This window comes from Dendrobates tinctorius, unplaced genomic scaffold, assembly GCF_039654945.1.
Source record: "Dendrobates tinctorius isolate UK_male_01 unplaced genomic scaffold, ASM3965494v1 ptg000084l, whole genome shotgun sequence".
In the NCBI taxonomy this organism is placed as follows: Eukaryota; Metazoa; Chordata; class Amphibia; order Anura; family Dendrobatidae; genus Dendrobates; species Dendrobates tinctorius.
The window spans coordinates 43,703,732-43,722,282 of record NW_027361752.1 but is presented as its reverse complement, the minus strand read 5'-3'; the positions used below and the strand labels follow the sequence as shown (position 1 = coordinate 43,722,282).

Below are 18,551 nucleotides of genomic sequence, written 5' to 3'. Positions count from 1 at the left end.
GTGCCTGCGACTCAGGAAATCTGCTTGTGTATTTTCGACACCCCTTATATGCAGTGCCATGATGGACAACAGATGTTCTGCCAACTGGAAAAGTAGATTTTGATATTTCCATGAGGCCCCGAGATCTCGTTCCCCCCTGGTGGTTGATGTAGGCTACCACTGCACAATTGTCCGTCATGACTCGAATGTGGCGGCCCCAAAGCAAGGGGAGAAAATGTTTCACGGCTTTCTCTACTGCCTATAGTTCTTTTACATTTGAACCGTGATCCTTTTCTATCGAGGTCCAGGTTCACTGTAGTGGGATCTCAGGTGTGCTCCCCATCCTGTGGCACTCGCGTCGGTTGTAATGATGTCCTCGACTGGTTTCTGCCACGGGACACCGGCTGTTAGATTCTTTTCTACAGTCCACCAGAGCAGGGAATCTCTTACAGCCACTGAGACATAGTTTGCCTTCTAAACGCCCTTTCAATTGTTTCTGCGCTGACAGAACTTCCCTCTGCAGTTGTCTTAAGTGGTACTGTGCCCACGCTAGCGCGGGTATGCATGATGTCAACGAGCCTAAAAGGGACATTGCGTTCCTCAGTGTCATAGCTGGCCTTTGTATTGCTGTGCGAGCTAGGCCCCTTATCTTGGTTACTTTGTTCTCTGGTAGGAGGCAGCGCTGTCGCTCGGAGTCCAGTATTAACCCTAGAAAGGATTGCACCTTAACTGGTGTTAATCTCGACTTGGGGACGTTTACTATCCATCCTAGCCCTATTAAAGTTGGTATCACTTCCTTCACTTGGTGTGTACATTGGGTCTCCGACCTCCCTATGACAAGAAAGTCGTCCAGGTATGGGACGATCACTAAGTCTCAGGAACGAAGAAATGACATTACTTCGGCCATCACCTTGGTGAAAACTCTGGGGGCTGTAGACAGGCCGAATGGAAGGGCTGCGTATTGGTATTGTTTGACCTGACCTTGGACATAGAGTGCTACTCTCAAGTACTTTTGATACTCCCGATGGATAGTAGGCATCTTTTAAGTCTGTCACTGCCATGAGGCAGTGCTGGAACAGGATTTTTGTGGCCGTGTTGATTGACTCCATTTTGAAGGAGCAACTGTCTACCCACTGATTGAGTCTCCTTAGATTGACTATGGTCTTCCAAGAGCCGTCTGGTTTTTGTATTAGAAAGAGGGGGGAGTAAAACCCCTTTCCTTCTTCTTCAACTGGGACTTCCTGTAGGACTTGTTTTTGCAATAGTCCCAAGACTTCCGTCTCCAGGGCCAGTTGATGCTCTTGGGCTTTCCTTTGGGGTGTTATTATAAAGGTTTGCCTGGGCGGATGGGTGAATTTTATTTTTAAACCGTCCTTGATTATGCTTAGGACCCATGTACTGGGGGAGATATTTGCCCAGGCAGAAAGGAAGAAAGAAAGCCTGCCCCCTACCTCCGACCTGATGTCATTGGGGAGATTTTTTGGAGGAAGTGGAGGGCCCTTTAAACATATAGCACGATCCTCTCCTTTCTTTAAAGTCCCAATTTTTCCTATCTCCCGAGGGACGACCCCTGTTAAATCTCCGAAAGGGCTGCTTTTTGTTTTCTTACGGAAATCGGGGAAAACCTTTATTCCTATCCCCTGCATGCTCCAAAATTTCCTCTAGTTTCTTCCCGAAGAGGAATTGGCCGTCACATGGAATGGAACACAGTCTATGTTTCGATGGCAAACCCCCCGGACACCCTTTAAGCCACAGGGCTCGTCTTGCCGCATTTGACAAGCTTGCCGCTCTAGCTGTTAATCTTGCGGAACCTGCTGAGGTTTCCGCTAGGAAAGCCGCTGCTCCATGTACCAGTGTCAGATTGGACAGTATTTCATCCCTAGGAATTTTATCCCTGATCTGGTCCTCTGTTTGTTGTAGCCAGACCATGATGGGACAAGCGGTACAAGTACCAGCTATTGCCGGTTTTATTCCACCTGCCGATGCTTCCCAGTTATGTTTCAGGAAACCATCTGCTTTTTTATCAAGCGGGTCTTTCAGCACGCCAGAGTCCGCTAATGGTAGAGATACCTTTTTTGAGAATTTAGCTACGGCACCATCAATCTTTGGGACTTTTTCCCAGGTTTCTGAGTTTTTGTTCAAATGGGTACCTCCTTTTCGATGTAGAAGGTAAGGCACTCAACCTCTCAGGTTTTTTCCATTCCCTGTCAATTAAGGCCTTTATCTTATCATTTACAGGGAAGGTGCGTTTTTTTTCCTTTCCTCCAGTCCTCCAAACATAGCATCCTCCAATGATTTAGGAGTCTTTTCCTCCTTAAGGCCCATTGTGGACCTGATAGCTTTGACCAGCTTTTCCACGTCCTCTGTTGGGAAACACGGACGGCCCCTATATCGCTGTCCGAGGAGGATTCTGGGGACTGAATAGAGGAAGAGGAGGCGGAGGGGGACAGGGATTTTTCACGACCTTTCTGCACTAGCGAGGCCTCTGAATCAGAATCCCTTTTGTGGCTTCTTTTATCTGTCTCTTTAAGGGCTGCCTTTAGGGAGCCTTTCACCTCCTCTTGTATTATAGCCCTAAGGCTAGTCACCAAATCGGGTTTCATCCCGAATGGTTTTGTTTATACAGTCAGCGCAGAGATCTTTCTGCCACTTATCTGCCAGCGGGTCTCTGCATAGGGCGCATTCTCTATTCTTTGTTTTGCCGCTAGACCCCTAGTGATGAAACAGAAAAATGGAATCCAGTTACCATAAGGGTGACATTCACGTAGATCACTCACGACCGCTGCCAATCAAGGGTACCGATCTCGGAGGCTCCTCAGATGCACTCGTGACGTTTTTCTGGACGTCTCAGAGTCATGCCGGTAGTGTTTACGACTGCCACTCCCACCACTCGAGCGGCTGCTCCTGGTATGCTGGTGGCTCGGCAAGGCATCTGGCGAGAGTTCTTGCTGCTGCTGCTCTTGTTGCCCCATTTCCCTTGTGAAGTATTGGGCCTGAGTGCATCTGCTGTGGTCATCCCTCTTTTTAAGAGGCATCCACTGCACTCTCCGCCTCCTCCGGTGCCCATTGACAACCCCTCCCCCCCCCCACCCACGCCGCCAGGATGATCTTTTGCCGGCCGGCGTTTTTTTCATGGGCGCCGCCATCTTGGATCCGGCGCTGCCCCCGATGTCACGCGGGCACGCCCATTCTGTGTGCGTCAGAGGGGTGCGACCCGGAAGTGGCCGCCCCTCCTGGATGAACTGGATGCCGGCAGGGGGAGGAGGGCGGCACGGAAGGGCCCCTGGACCCCTGACCGTGCTGCGCTGATGCCCTCTCAGACGCTGAGCCCCCAGGGGACCCGCGGATGGTGCTTCCACCCCCGGCGCCCAGTGCACAGGCTCTGCCTGATCTTCCACGCTGGCAGGTACGGATATCTTGACACGCCGTCTTCAGCACACGGGTCCCTGTCAGGACAGGAAACCCAACTGAAGCGAGGAAGAGGTACCGCCCTTTTATCTTCAGTAGGGTTCCTGTCCTGACTGGGCGGATCCCCTCTCTCAGGTGTGCCGTCATGGGAGACGGGGAAAAAATGTAAAATGGGGGTCCGTCTTACAGAATTTAGCTTACCCCAGGGGATCAGCAGAGCTGGTGGAGCGGGGTCACAGGGGGTTTTCGGTGGTCTGGCAATATGACTCCCATCCCAGGCTGATGCAGCAGGTACGGTGACCTCCTGGAAATCCCATCTCAGGCTGGTGCCGGCAGGTTCGGTAGTGGTGGTGGGGGGGGGGCTCTGCTGGCATTTTGTGAAAGCCCGGACACCCTCCGTATGTCCGTTGCTGCGATGCGGTGGCCTCTGGGGAAATGGTCGCCGGGGGCGATGCATGCTCAGATTGAGATCTCGGCAACAAGATCTTGTCTCCCGAGATCTCAATCTGAGCAAGTGCCACCCCCGGCGGCCATTTTCCCGGAAGCCACCGCATCGCAGCAATGGATATGCAGGACCTCTGGGTTTTTACAAGATGCTGGAGGAGCCCCCCTTGCACCACCGTTGCACCAGCCTGGGAAGGGAGTGTGATCATTGCCCAGCATCGTCAGACCGGGACCACCGCAGAATCGCCCGACTCCTGCTTGCCGCCACAGTATTTGAAAGTATATTCCGACTATAAGACGCACCCCCATTTTCCCTCAAAATTTTGGGCGAAAAAAGTGTGCCTTATAGTCCGAAAAATACGGTAAGGGTCCCGTCATACATAGCGACTCACCAGCGATCCCGACAAAGATATCAACTTGTCAGGATCGCTGGTGTGTCTCTACATGATCGCTGGTGAGCTGTCAAGCAGGCAGCTTCACCAGCAATCAGCACCAGCGACGCCGAGCGGGCGCGTCGCTGTGTACGTTAGTTACCAGCGCGCTGGTGCAGGGAGCTGGTAACTAAGGTGCACGTCACTTAGAAACTCTATGTGTACTTTGGTTACCAGCTCCCTGCATCAGCGCGCTGGTAACTAAGGTACACATTGGATTTCTAAGCACCGCGCGCTGCTTAGAAACCCGACGTTTACCTTTGGTTACCAGCTCCTGCTCGCTGGTCGTTGCTCTCCCGCCTGCCACACGCAGCGATGCGTGCTGGCCAGCGGGAGACCCAACGACCCAAAAATAAGTCCTGACCTTTCATGAACGATCAGCGATACCCGGGAGGAGGGCCTGTCGCTGATCGCTGTCACACACAGCGATCTCGCTGGTGAGATCGCTGTTGCGTCACAAAACTTGTTACTCAGCAGCGATCTCGCTAGCGAGATCGCTATGTGTGACGGGGGCTTAAGTCTATACCTCCTAACTTGCTGATAATGGACGTCTAGTTAATTAAGATAAAATGCTGTGTCGTCACAGGAGGCCTCACTGTTGGCAGACACAGGACTCATTGTAGCGCTCTTCTTTCCTTCTTCCAGCTGTCACAAACAAACGGAAGGGGTTTCAAAAGAGACATAACTTTCCGGCATCCTCTTCAGCCCAATCCCTGTACTTCCTTCAGAATGTTTTCTGTCCTTGATGGTTTTCCTTAAATAAAAAAAGCAAAGAAGTCATTTCTTTGTTTTATTTTATGCACCAGACCGCCTTCAAAAACCTTCACCTAAGTGTACGTGCAGATCCGTTAACTGCTGCCATCCCTGAGCAAGCTCTGCACTGGTGTTAAATAGATACTGTAGTTAAATCCTCTCTAGTAGACGGTCCTGGCACTCTAAAGTTAATGTAGATTGCCACTATAAAAAGCAGAAAACTGTAAAAAGCTATAAAAAAAAAAAAAAAAAAAAGTTTGTCATTCTCAAAACTTTTAGCCATGACTGTAGTTCTTCTGAACACTAGAATATGATGCTCATTATTTTAAATTTTCAGCAGCCAAAGAATAATAACCTCAAAACATCAAAGAATGTCCGTGAACAGAGGAATGAGGACGATGACGATAATAACGGTTATGTGAAAGACAGAAATGACTCTGCGTCCGGAACTAGCAAACACTTTCAAAAGAAAGCAAAGAAGCAAGCTAAAAAGCAAGCAAAGGTGAGTGATGTACTGCAATGGATGTGAACGTACTGTGAAAATAATACAATTGTCTATGAGCCCGTAAGACGTAGACTGAAAACTAACTCTACCCAGAATGGTCTGAAAGTACATGGTTATGCAAAATCACCAGATACAGACATTGAGACAGTAATGATGTCTTTGCTGACGATCATAAATCAATAATGCAAGCAAATACAAGATACTTTTGTAACACGCGCACACCCCCCCCCACTAGCTTTCTAGTAAGTGTTTATCCAATCCCAGAGCTGGATTCACAGTTATACTGCTCATTATGTCCTCCATGCAACTGCTGCTTCAGAACGTGCTACAAAGACCTCTCACATCTGTGTATGGGAGACATCATAGAAGTTATATTCCACCCACTAGTTCAGAGTCAACTGAAAACTAGATATAGAGCCTACATAGAGGAAAATTTGCGACAAATTCAGGATGCAAGTCATATAAGTGGTGTTTATCCTCATGGGGTCTCTCTCGAGTTTCCATCGATGGATAATGTGGGATTTTACCATTTCCTGGGTATGGCCAGATAGAGCCTGGTCCCACTAATGCACCTGATCAGATATTTATGGCATTACCTGTGTATGTCCCAGGAATGTCTATGATGGGTGTACCCCTGCAACTATTTGGATGCATCTCAATGCGGGCAATTGACCCTCCCAACTTCGTCTATAGGTGGTTCAAATTAATTTTAATGAATGTCATTGGTGGTGAATATTGCCGCAAACCCTCATGTGTCCGGTGTTTTGTAGTTGACCATATTGTATCACAATCTTGTAGAATCATCGACGACAACAGAAATTGCAGGGGAAGACACTGCTGTTCACGGATCTTAATGCCGGCCAGGAAGAGGAGGAGGATGAAGGCGTCCTCTCAGACAATAACGCAAGAGATAATAACGCTGGGTCTCGGGTTGAGCCCTCAGCCGCTGATGTCTCCTTAAGTGTCACGGAAGAAGCTGGTATGGAACGGAGCGAGGATCCTTCAGTAGGGAACAATAAAACCAGCAGAAATAATGTAGGACTGGAGATCCTGAGTGACGGAGCAGAGAATTATATCGAAACAAGTTCTGGGAATACAGAAGATAATTGCGATTCAGGCAGTAAAACAACCGAGGTCCAGGTAAATGGAGATGTCAATCAGGTGAACATGGATGACAGGGAAGCTCTGTACGACGTAACGCAGAGACCCCAAGTGGAAGAAGACACCAATCAGCTAACGGAAAGCATAAACCGGCTAAACCTGAGCTCGAGCCTCGAACCCGGTGACGTAAATATTGAAATAATAGATGACGGCCTGAGCAAACAGGTCTACGAGGTAGTGAACGAGGACCCCAAAACGGCGTTTTGCACCCTCTCTGACAGAAAGAAGCTGCAGTTGGAAGACCTGTCCATCCTGGCGTGTCTCGATCGTTTCACCCGCAAGGAGAGCCTGGTGGGCAGTAACCAGCTGCTTTGTAACACATGCACTAGAAGACAGGCCAAGACTGTGAAAAATAACACTAAAGGTAAGAAACATGGCCCGATATCACGATCACATATATTCATTTTATAACATTTCACTGACATTTTGTTTTTTTTCTTCAGGTGAAAAAAAGTTTGTATACACAAATGCCAAGAAGCAGATGCTTGTGTCGGTTCCTCCTCCTATCCTGACACTGCACTTAAAGAGATTTCAGCAGGTACAAATGTCCTAAGCCTACAGAGACCCTTCTTAAAACTTAAATGTTATGGATACCTTTTGACAATGATTTTTGCACATTTTTCTTGTGGGAGTGTCGTTACCTGTAATATAGATTGGATGTGAGCGTTCTGTATCTAAGCTGCTGCTGTATTCATTAGCTCATATATCAGCACAGCTTCTATCCTGCAACTATTCTTCATGAGCTTTCCTTCTTATCTGTAGCCTGTTTTCTCTGAGACATAGCTGAACATTGTCTCAGGGAGGACACAGCTCTGTAATATGAGTAGTTGGCCATGAATAGAGGCTCTTTGGGATCATTCTTGGTTGCTACACACTCTAAGAAGCTGTGCCAGTACAAGTGATCTGTGGCCCCGGGATTCTAGCATCCTCGAATTTGATATTCATGGCATTTTCTAAGTAGAGATCATTAATATTAAAGTCCTAGAAAACCCTTTTATTGAGAATTTCTGTTAAAGGGATCTTGACTAGAGATGGACGAATTCCCGAACCCAGACTCGATTCACTTGAATGGGGGACCCGAAAATCCAGTGTTTCCCACGCGGCAAACATTGCCTCTTTACAGCCGGTCAGTCAACCGCAGTTCCCATACTGTCAAATCACAGCGTGAGTGTGCAGCTGCGATCGGAGGTAAAAAGTTTACCGGTCACTGGCGTTGGCTGATGGATTACTACACCCATCAGCTTATGCCTGCTGCCGCTACTAACAGCGAGAGCAGGCGTTGGCTGATGGGAGTATACATCACCTGGCGCCTGCGCTCCTAAATAAATAAATAAAAAATTGGCGTGGGTTCCCCTCTATTTTTGATAGCAAGGCAAAACTGAGGGCTGTAGCTCTCAGCTGTCAGCGTTAGCAAGGCTGGTTATCAAAAATAGAGGGGGTCCCAATGCTTTTTTTTTCATTAAATAAAAAAACGGCGTGGGGTCCCCCCAGTTTTGACAACCAGCCAAGCTAAAGCAGACAGCTTAGATGCGCCAATTCTGGCACTTTTCCAGGCTCTTCCCACTTGCCCTGTAGCAGTGGTAAGTGGGGTTGATGTCACCTCTGTATTGTCAGGTGACATCAAGATCGTGGCGTCTATAAGACACCTATCCATTAATAATCCTATAGTTATATGGTAAATAACATACACAGCCACAATAAAGTCCGTTATTTGGAATAAAAACAGACTTTTTTTTTTTAAATTGAAAAGAACAAACGGAACAGTTAACCCAAACTTCCTGTTGAAGTCCATGATCGGCGTCTGTGCCCGAACAGTAGGTGTTCGGTATGGTCCCTGAACTTTACTGTTCGCGATCACCCATCTCTAAACCTGACAGCTGAGGCATGCTGCCGGGGACCAAGCCGCCCAGGAGACTAGTTGGAAAGGTTGGTCCCCGGTGGCTTTTTCTCTCTCTCCCCTTGAGTGACAGGTATCTCCCTGCCTGCATAAATAGGGCGAGACCTGTTGGGTGGATTGGTCCGGCAGCGGCTTTTAAAGTCGCAGATGTATTAATTGTCGGGTTCCCGTTTTAATAAAGTGTAATCACACAGAATAACGTGAAACTATTTTGCTTCCTCTTTCAGTTCTCGCTCGATGTAAGATCTCTGCTTGCAGTGAGTTAATTGAAACATTCTTTACTTCCAGAGGATCGGATCCTGTCTTGCTCATGTTTTGATCCCGCAGGCAACGTGTTGTGAATGTAATACAGGGGACGCCAGCTACAAAATTAAATGTTTTTAACCTAAATTTTGACTTATCTGGTAAAATTTCTTTACTTATTTTTTTGTAGAACAGTTTTAATCTGCACAAACTGAATAAACATATCAAGTTTCCTGAGGTGATAGACCTGGCGCCATTCTGTAACGCCAAATGTAAGGTAAGGGGTGGGGTGGGACATTACAATACACCTGCCTCCTCTTCTAGAACAGGTTAACGTAGAGGATCAGAGGGAGCGGAGTAAGAGGACTGTAGGATCAGACCGCACAGGAGCTGTGTACACACAAACAGGAGACTGGATTAAGGCTAGTGATGAGTGAACGTGCTGGGATATGGTGTTATCCTCCATGCTCGGGTGCTAACGGAGAGTCTTCGGCATGCTCGAAAAATATGTTCAAGTCCCCGCAGCTGCATGTCTCGCTGCTGTTCGACAGCCACAACAAATGTAGGGATTGTCTAACAAACAGCCAATCCCTACATGTGATGCTGCTGTCAAACAGCCGCGAGACATGCAGCCGCTGGGACTCGAACATCTTTTTCAAGCAAGCAGAAGACACTCAATTAGCACCCAATCATGTAGAATAAACACCTTATCCCAGCAGGTCCACTCATCACTAATTAAGACTATTTTCAGAATTTTTTTTTTTTTGCCGTTGATGGCACTGGAGATGAGGATATTCTGTTTATTAGCGAGGTTCTTGAATGCAAGGATCAGTCAGAATATTCTGAGGCTTCCGAGCCTCAACCTGGCAAGGATAACCACCGTACCTGTATTTTTCCCTGGGTCTGTGCTGAAACATCCTGTGTCCCCTATATAATTATTGAGAAAATTGGATTTTTTACTTAATAAAATCCCTTTTTTGTTGAATACTTTAGGGGACACGGCTCCCATCCTCTTTCTGGTTCTCTAGTGTCCGAAGAGACACTTTATTTTATTTTCTCACTATTGTTAGCCTCCTAGTAGACCCCAACATATTCAACAAGGGGATTTTACGGTAAGTACAAAAATCCATTTTTTCTTTTAGATTTTTTCTTTTTATATACATTTTTATGTCCAACTGGCTTTTTCCACAGATGCTTTTATAGCATCCCCTTAGTTAGTAAGTATGGAGTCCCGGCCGGACGTGCTCGCTGCTGCCTCATACATCTCTGGGGCCAATTTCTACCCATAACGAGCACCAGATAACGGCCTTTTTTTACATGGGCTGATAGAAACCTTGTGGGGATCTGTAATAACAGGATTTTTGGGTTGCTTACCGTAAAATCTGTTTCTCGGAGCCTTCATTGGGGGACACAGGAATCATGTGTATGCTGCTGCCACTAGGAGGCTGACACTATGCACATAAGAAAAATTAGCTCCTCCTCCGCAGTATACACCCCACTGACTTGCGCTCAATTAGTCAGTTAGTGAGAAAGCAGTAGGAGAAGTAGTAAAATAGAGAACAAACACACAACTCAACTGTAACGATAATACACAAAACTAATGACCAAAGTTGTGAAAAATGGGAGAGTGCAGTGTCCCCCAATGAAGGCTCCGAGAAACAGATTTTACGGTAAGCAACCCAAAAATCCTGTTTTCTCCATCGCTTCACTGGGGGACACAGGAACCATGGGATGTCCCAAAGCAGTCACTGGGGAGGGAAAGCAAACTTCCATCAGGCCAGCGGACTCACCACTGCTGCCTGCAAGATCCTTCTTCCTAGGCTGGCATCCGCCGAAGCGTAGGTGTGGACCCTGTAGAATTTCACAACCGTGTGAACAGATGACCAGGTTGCTGCAGCCTTGCAAAGCTGCAGCGCAGAAGCTCTGTGGTGCACCGCCCAGGAGGCACCCACTGACCAAGTGGAGTGAGCCCTAACCCCCGGAGGAGGCACTCTGCTCTTGGCCCGGTAAGCCTCAAAGATTGCCGATCTAATCCAGCGAGCAATAGTCGCCTTGGAGGCCGGCAGGCCCTTTCGTGCACCAGCCGGTATGACGAAAAGGGAGTCTCTCTTCCGGAACGACTCAGTCCTAGCCAAATAGACCCTCGTCGCCCTGACCAGGTCCAGTCTGTTCAAGGAGCGTTCCCGGGGATGAGATGGCGCCGGACAAAAAGAAGGTAGGATGATGTCTTCATTCAGGTGGAAGGCAGATACCACCTTAGGAAGGAAGGCTGAGGTCACAGTACCACTTTATCCTGGTGAATCACCAAGAAAGGGCCGCCAATTCCGAGACACGCTGGATGGAAGTAATGGCCACAAGAAAGGCCACCTTCCAAGAGAGAGAGGATAGAGACCTCCTTGAGCAGTTCAAAGGGGGGACCTTGTAGGGCCTCTATGACTAGAGTTAGATCCCAAGGATCTACGGGCGCTCGATACGGTGGTGCCGTGTGAGCTGCCCCTTGCAGAAAGGTCTTGACCTGCTGACGAGAAGATAACGACCTCTGGAAAAGAACGGAAAGTGCCGAAACTTGGCCGTTTAGAGAACTAAGGGCAAGGCCAGCGTCCAGACCCACCTGGAGGAAAGCCAGAATAGAAGGGAGCGAAAAAGACATAGGCGAAATGCGATTGGATTCGCACCAACCAAAAGAGGCCTTCCACGTTCTATAGTATATTCTGGAAGATGACTGCTTCCTAGCACGGATCATGGTGTGAATTACTTGGTCTGACAAGCCCGATTTTTTTTTTTTTTCAGAACCGCGGTATCAACGGCCATGCCGTCAAATTGAGAGACCGAGAATTGGGGTGGCAGATCGGACCTTGAGACAGTAGGTCCGGTCTGTCTGGAAGCCTCCAAGGCGCATCCGCGAGAAAGTTGACGAAGTCCGCAAACCAAGCCCGCCTGGGAAATCCGGCGCGATGAGAATGACTGACTGGCACCCCTTCTGCCTTGATCATCTTCAACAGTCTGGGGAGAAGAGGAAGGGGAGGGAACAGATAGGGGAGCGCGAACTGTGACCAAGGAATGGTCAGAGCATCGACACCTACCGCGAGAGGATCGTGTGCTCTGGACACGAACCGAGTCACCTTCCTGTTCAGACGGGCTTCCCCATCGCAGACAAATTTGATGAAAGACCTCCTGATGCAGGGACCATTCCCCTGCCGCGAGTCCATTGTGGCTGAGAAAGTCGGCGGCCTCGTTTTCCACGCCGGGGATGTGTATCGCGGATATCGCTGGATCTGAGGCCTCTGCCCAATGAAGGATCTTGGGTACTTCTGCCAAGGCACTCCGAGTCCCTCCCTGGTGGTTGACGTATGCCACTGCCGTGGCATTGTCCGAAGGGCCAGAAGAATTGCCCGTATCTCCAGGACATTGATCGAAAGAGCTGCCTCTTGCGACGACCAACGGCCTTGCATGGTCAGATGGTGAAACACCGCACCCCAGCCGAGGAGGCTGGCGTCCGTCGTCAGCACCTGCCAATGCACCGGAAGAAAGGACTGGCCCTGGGAGATGAGGTGATGTTAGCCACCAATTGAGGGACAGTCTGACTCGAAAAGAGAGTCTGATTGGACGATCCAGGGCGTAGACTGACCTGTTCCGCTGCGCCAGAATGGCCTGCTGAAGTGGAATTGGGCGAAGGGAATCTCTTCCGCCGTTGCCACCATCCTCCCTAGGACTCTCATGGCTGAACGGAGAGAAGTGGTCCGAGGACTCTGAAGCAAGCGAACATCCCGCCGGAGTTACACTCTTCTCTTCGGGAAGGAAAACCTTTGCCTGACGGGTGTCGAAAAGTAAGCCTAGAAACACAAGACCGTTGCGTTGGGATCAGGCAAGACTTTTTTCTGTTGATAATGCACCCGAATCGGGAAAGGGTGTTGCAAACGATAGCGAGACTTTCGTGAGCCTGGGGCAGGGACGGAGCTTTGATGAGGATGTCGTCGAGGTATGGGAAGAGCACGAGACTTCTGATCCTTAAAATGGCCATCAGCGCTGCCATGATTATTGTAAAAACCCTGGGAGCGGTGGTGAGACCGAACAGTAGAGCGACGAATTGGAAATGCTCCTGATGTATCGCGAAGCGCAGGAATTTCTGATGTCCTTGGAAGATGGGAACATGTCGATAAGCGTCCTGAATGTCTATGGAGCACAAACTCCTGTGCCTCCATGGAAGCGATTACTGAACGAAGGGACTCCATTCTGAAGTGTCGCAGACGGACCCTTTTGTTTAGTAACTTTAGATCCAGAATGGGCCGAACCGTACCTCCTTTCTTTGGTACTACAAACAGGTTAGAATAGAAACCCGTGAAGCGCTCTGCTTCTGGAACGGGGAAAATCACCCCCGAATCGAGAAGAGAGGAGATGGCGGTATGGAAGCCCGGGACCAGGGAGGGATCTTTTGGGGTCGGGATTCGAAGAATCGATCCCGAGGACGAGAAACAAATTCTATTTTGTATCCTGAGGATACAATTTCCCTGACCCAAGCGTCTTCCACCGAGGCGAGCCAGACATCCCTGTAAGCAAGAAGACGGCCGCCCAAGAGGTGGGATGCGCCGGGGTTTTGACGCCAGTCATGCTGAGGAAGACCTTCCAGGTCTAGACCTGGTGGATCTACCTTGGGAGGAATGGGAGCGTCAGGAAGGAGTGGGCCTAAAGGAAACTCTTTTCCTATCTTGGCACGCTTGTGGCCTCTGCTGGTGAGGTGTCTCTGCAGTCGTGAAACGACAAAAGGGTCGAAACTGACGTTTAGGAGGAAGCTGACGAGGCTTGGACTGGGGCAGAAGGGAGCTTGTGCCCCCCGTGGCATCCTGGTGAGGGACTTTTGACGATAAGTCCACCTGCCAGGCCTTAAGCCAAACTGTGCGCCGAATAGCTACAACGTTGCTAGATGCCTGGGCTGCGCAAGACTCAGCATCTAGGGAGGCAGATACCAAATATTCGCATGGGAAATCTGGTCGGCGAGGTCCGCCAGGTGCTCTGGACGGGCCCTGGCCAGAATGCCTTGTTGGAGATCCTTAGCCAAATTGGTTATGGCCTTGGAAACCCAGGTAGAAGCGAAGACCGGACTTGGGGCCTATGCTGCCGCTTCGAAGGCTGATTTTGCAAAAGATTCTATGATTCTGTCGTTAGGATCTCCTAGCAACGCTCCCCCAGAGATCGGAAGGACAGTGTTAGTCTGGAAACCGGCGGGTCTACGACAGAAGTTGACCATTCCGCGGTGAGCTCCGGCAAGAAAGGGTATAAGACGCCAAGGCGTTTACTGTTATGAATGAGTCACCGTAGAAGGCAAAAACAGAAATACTAGCTAAGTCCAGAAAACCAGAGAAGTAGGCAGCTATCGGATTGCAGACCCCTGAACCTATCAACAACAACTAGCAGTAGCCGTGGGGTTCCTACGGTGCCCTAGACCACTCGATCACAGCCGGAGAACTACATATCCTAAAGACAGAAAGGGAATCTAAACTGCCCCAGAGCAGACCCCAAAGCAATAGGCAGCCCCCAACATATAATGACGGTGACGCAAAATGAAAAACACTCATACAGATAGAAAGATAGGCTGAGCAAATGATGGGGCCCAAGCTAACTAGGTAGGACAGGATAGAAAAGCTGCTGTCTGTAATCTGCCAAAACCCTATCAAAACAAGAGCCAACAGCTGATAGGGAAAAAAGCCCTGAAGACGCTAGGCTTCAAAAAGACTATATCAGTACTCAGGTATTTTCTGAAGACAGAGCAAAAAGGAATTCAGCTCACCCCAGCAGGGAATGGCAGAAATCAAGGAAAACAATGCAATAACAAAACCAAAACACAAATGCAAAAAGTAGAGCAGAAAACTTAGCTTTTGAGGAGCAGGAATCAGACTGGTCTCCTAGAATCCCTCAGAGAGATCACCAGCAAGGCAGAAGGGCGTTGGCTGCCTTATATCCAGTCAGTAATTCCCGTCACCCAGTCATAATCATCCTGCCCAGGTGCTTGGTAATCAGCCTCACTACCTTCCTTCACCAGAAGAGGGAGTTCATCAGACCTCAATGGTGAAGGGGAAAATGAACTCACAACAGTTTCCCTCTTTGAAAGCGCCTGGTCGGATTCTCTCTTTCCCTAGTCAGAATTTTCTGAAACTCAGAATGAGGAGCGAAGACCTTGGTAGGTGGTTTAGACCGCCTGAACGAAACACCCTAATCTGCGAGTTCCGTGGGCGAGTCCTTGATCTTGAAGGTTTGGTTGATCGCTCCAGTGAGGCTTTGGACCATATCTCTCGTGTCCGCGACTTAGTCCGAGTCCAGCTCCAAAATATCCTCGGAGGGCGCATCCGAGAAAGTTTCGCCTGGTTCCGGAGAAGAGGATCTAGCCGACCCGGGCCGCTGTAACGGGCTATGGGGCGAGACGGAGCGAGAAGACGAATCGGAGCGGTGCCCGTCTGGATCTTTTCCGGCTAATGTTGGTAGGCTCAGTCGGAGCTTCCTGTGGCCTGCTGGGCCCTGCGGAAGTCTGCAGGGGCAACTTCTCAAATACGGAAACCAGAGTCTGAGACACCTTGGTGAGATCTGCCACAGATTGAGAAAGAGAGGAAGCCCACTCTGGAACAGGGGTCTCACACTCACTTGTGCCAGCCGGGGGATCCTGAGCGGTGGGATCAATGGTGTTGCTGCAGTCCTGACAGAGGGGAGAGGACTGACCTGATGGAAATTTGCGTTTGCAGGCTGAACATGCAAAGCGACTGACCACAGCTGAGGAAGAAGAGGAAGTTGGGGGGCGAGAGCGAAGTGGCTTAGAATTAGACATGGTGACTAACCCACTAAGTAGTGCCAGACGGTTAGGGGACCAAGAAGAGCTGAGGAGGGTGTCAGTCTGCAGTGCAGAGCTACTCACGGCACCTGTGGAGCGACTTCCAGCTATGTGCTCGGCTCACTTGGGGACCTCGCCCAGCACAAGGCCCGAATAGAAGCCGGGGCCTAAATTTGAAGCGGCGGCCGCCGGATGGGCGCGGTGCGGAGGTATCCCGCAGGCCGCATTGTCGCGGCACCATGAGAGCACAGGGCTGGAGATGCGCAATGTCCAATGCCTAAGCCAGCGCTCGCTGACTTAGGACCCATGGAGCAGAAGGAAAGGTACCTTAAATCCAGGCCGCGCTGTCGCGGCGCTGCGAGAGCACAGGGCTGGAGACGCCGCAACGTCTGATGCCTAAGCCAGCGCTTGCTGACTTAGGACCCATGGAGCAGCGCTGTACCTTAAATCCAGTGAGGGAATAAAACGTCCGTACCCTTTAGCGGACGTCCGTGCCTCCATCTAGCGACAGGCTCTGGTGGGCGGCAGAGGCCAGGATCTTTGGTGGCCTGGACTGCATCAGCGTTAGAGGCTCTTGATCCTGCCGACTAGACCTATGAGGATACGGGGTGGCAGTACACGCCGTACTCATAGTCTCTTTGTGGGAGTACAGATGTGACTGTTCACTCTGTATCCCTCCGGGAACCTGAAGGGGAACGACGCACGCTGAGGTAGATAGGGGTCAAATGAAAGACCCGTGTCCACCTCCTACTGACACTAAGCTAAACTGACTAATTGAGCGCCAGTCGGTGGGGTGTACACTGCGGAGGAGCTAATTTTTCTTATGTGCATAGTGTCAGCCTCCTAGTGGCAGCAGCATACCCGATTCCTGTGTCCCTCAATGAAGCGATGGAGAAACCATGGTTTGAGATAGATAGATAGAGATATATATATATATATATATATATCTATATCTCCCTGCTTACGTGGAGAGATGTGCGGCAGATAGCAATTATTAATTTTTTTTTAGGTCGTGTAAAAGTAAATCAACCTTAGCTGATCCTCATGTAAAAGGACATTATAGGGAATTCTAAAGCAGCCTGGTGGTCAGACCCCTAGTGATGGATAAAGGTTGCTGGTCAAAAAAAACCCTTTCTTTGGATCAAAGCACAATGCCAGGAACTGATAATACTTCGATGTTGCAGCCACAGTCGGCCATGATGGGAAATACTGATCTATATGTCTCCCTCCAGACTAACTGTGATGGTGACGACAGACTGCTGTACGCGTTGTACGGGGTGATCGAGCACAGCGGCACCATGCGTTCTGGACACTACACTGCCTACGTGAAATCTCGAACCCTAAATCCTAACCTGTCCGAGCTGGTAATTCGGGGTTCACTTCCAGAAGGTAAGAGGCTTTTGTCCATCTTTACCCCATTAGGATCACAATTGGTATAGCTCTGTTATGAATTCAGACCGTCTCCTCCATGCAGTAGAAATATTGGGGGATCGATCATCTGTGGCGTGATGGTTGCAAAGCTGTACGTAGATGCCCTCCTGTATTGATTGTATAGGAGTAAACCAGTCACCTGTGGCCGGGTGCTCCTGTCTCTATATGCTTAGATTATAATAAAGACTTTTTTATATATACTTTTTTTTATTTGCAGAATCTAACACAGAACCCAGTAACGGCCACTGGTACCACATCAGTGACAGCCACGTGCAAGCCGTGCCACTCAGCAAAGTGCTGAACTCTCAGGCTTACCTCCTGTTCTACGAGAGGATACTGTAACACCAGCCCTGGACCCGTCTCTCGTGCGCTCACATGCCAAGGAATATTTATTTTATATTAACCTTTTCAGATTATTTAGCCGGAAGGCAGCCGATCAGCGCGCACAAAGGCAACCGCGTCCTTCGTGTGTAGGCGACGGCTGCTTTCTGAGCTGATATTAGTTTTTGCATGAAGTGTTAAATATGTACATAAGAGCACAACCGTGGTTTTATTTTGACATAGGGGTGTCAGTACTTATGCAATATACAGCTCTTTCTGTAAAGCATTTTGTATGTACGAAATGTGATGGTGATACCAGCGCCTACTGTTGCCATGTTTAATAAAATTAAACACTATGTACCTGTCTGTGTGATTCTTATCCTCTGAAGCTTTTTTTTGGTTTTGCGTTTTTCGCTCCCTTTCTTCCCAGAGCCATAACTTTTTATCTTTCCATCAATATGGCCATGTGAGGGCTTATTTTTTGCGGGACGAGTTGTACTTTTTGAACGACACCATTGGTTTTACCATGTCATACTAAAAAACAGGATAAAAAAATTCCAAGTGCGGTGAAATTGCAAAAAGTGCAATCTCACTTTTTTTTTTTTGGCTCTTTTGCTAGGTTCACAAAATGCCAAAACTGCCCTGCCATTATGATTCTCCAGGTCATTACGAGTTCATAGACACCAAACATGTCTAGGTGCTTTTTTTAATGTCTAAGTGGTGAAAAAAAATTTGCAAACTTTGTTAAAAAAAAACAAAAAACTTGCGCCTTTTTCCGATACCCGTAGCATCTTTATTTTTTGCGTGCCGAGCTGACGTTCTTATTGATACCATTTTGGTGCAGATACGATCTTTTGATCGTCCGTTATTGGATTTTAATACAATGTTGCGGCGACCAAAAAATGTAATTCTGGCGTTTTGACTTTTTCACTATGCCGTCCAGTGATCGGACTAATCCTTTGTAATGATCGGACGATTCTGAATGCGGCGATACCAAATATGTGCATGTTTGATTTTTTTTTTTGAATGGGGCAAAAGGGGGGTGATTTGAACTTCATATATAAATTTTTATTTTTTTTACTTTTGCCATGCTTCAATAGTCTCCATAGGAGGCTAGAAGCTGGCACAACTCGATCGGCTCAGCTACAATAAAGCCAATGA

At 48.7% G+C, this 18,551-nt stretch overlaps 1 protein-coding gene across 3 annotated transcripts in view; it reads left to right on the top strand.

Annotated features, from left to right (window-relative positions):
- The window catches only part of USP16 (ubiquitin specific peptidase 16), a 36,767-nt gene extending 19,021 nt beyond the window's left edge, over positions 1 to 17,746 (top strand). The window contains exons 13-18 of one of the 3 annotated variants that reach the window (XM_073584590.1): positions 5,356 to 5,517; positions 6,319 to 7,045; positions 7,125 to 7,219; positions 9,012 to 9,098; positions 16,871 to 17,027; positions 17,287 to 17,746. In XM_073584590.1, coding sequence (XP_073440691.1) covers positions 5,356 to 5,517; positions 6,319 to 7,045; positions 7,125 to 7,219; positions 9,012 to 9,098; positions 16,871 to 17,027; positions 17,287 to 17,411 — 1,353 coding nt within the window. In that variant the 3' untranslated portion in view covers positions 17,412 to 17,746. Of the gene's footprint in view, positions 1 to 5,352; positions 5,518 to 6,318; positions 7,046 to 7,124; positions 7,220 to 7,697; positions 7,825 to 9,011; positions 9,099 to 16,870; positions 17,028 to 17,286 lie in introns of those variants that run through there. The other 2 variants (XM_073584589.1, XM_073584591.1) reach the window with 2 other exon arrangements.
- Positions 17,747 to 18,551: the final 805 nt, after the last annotated feature.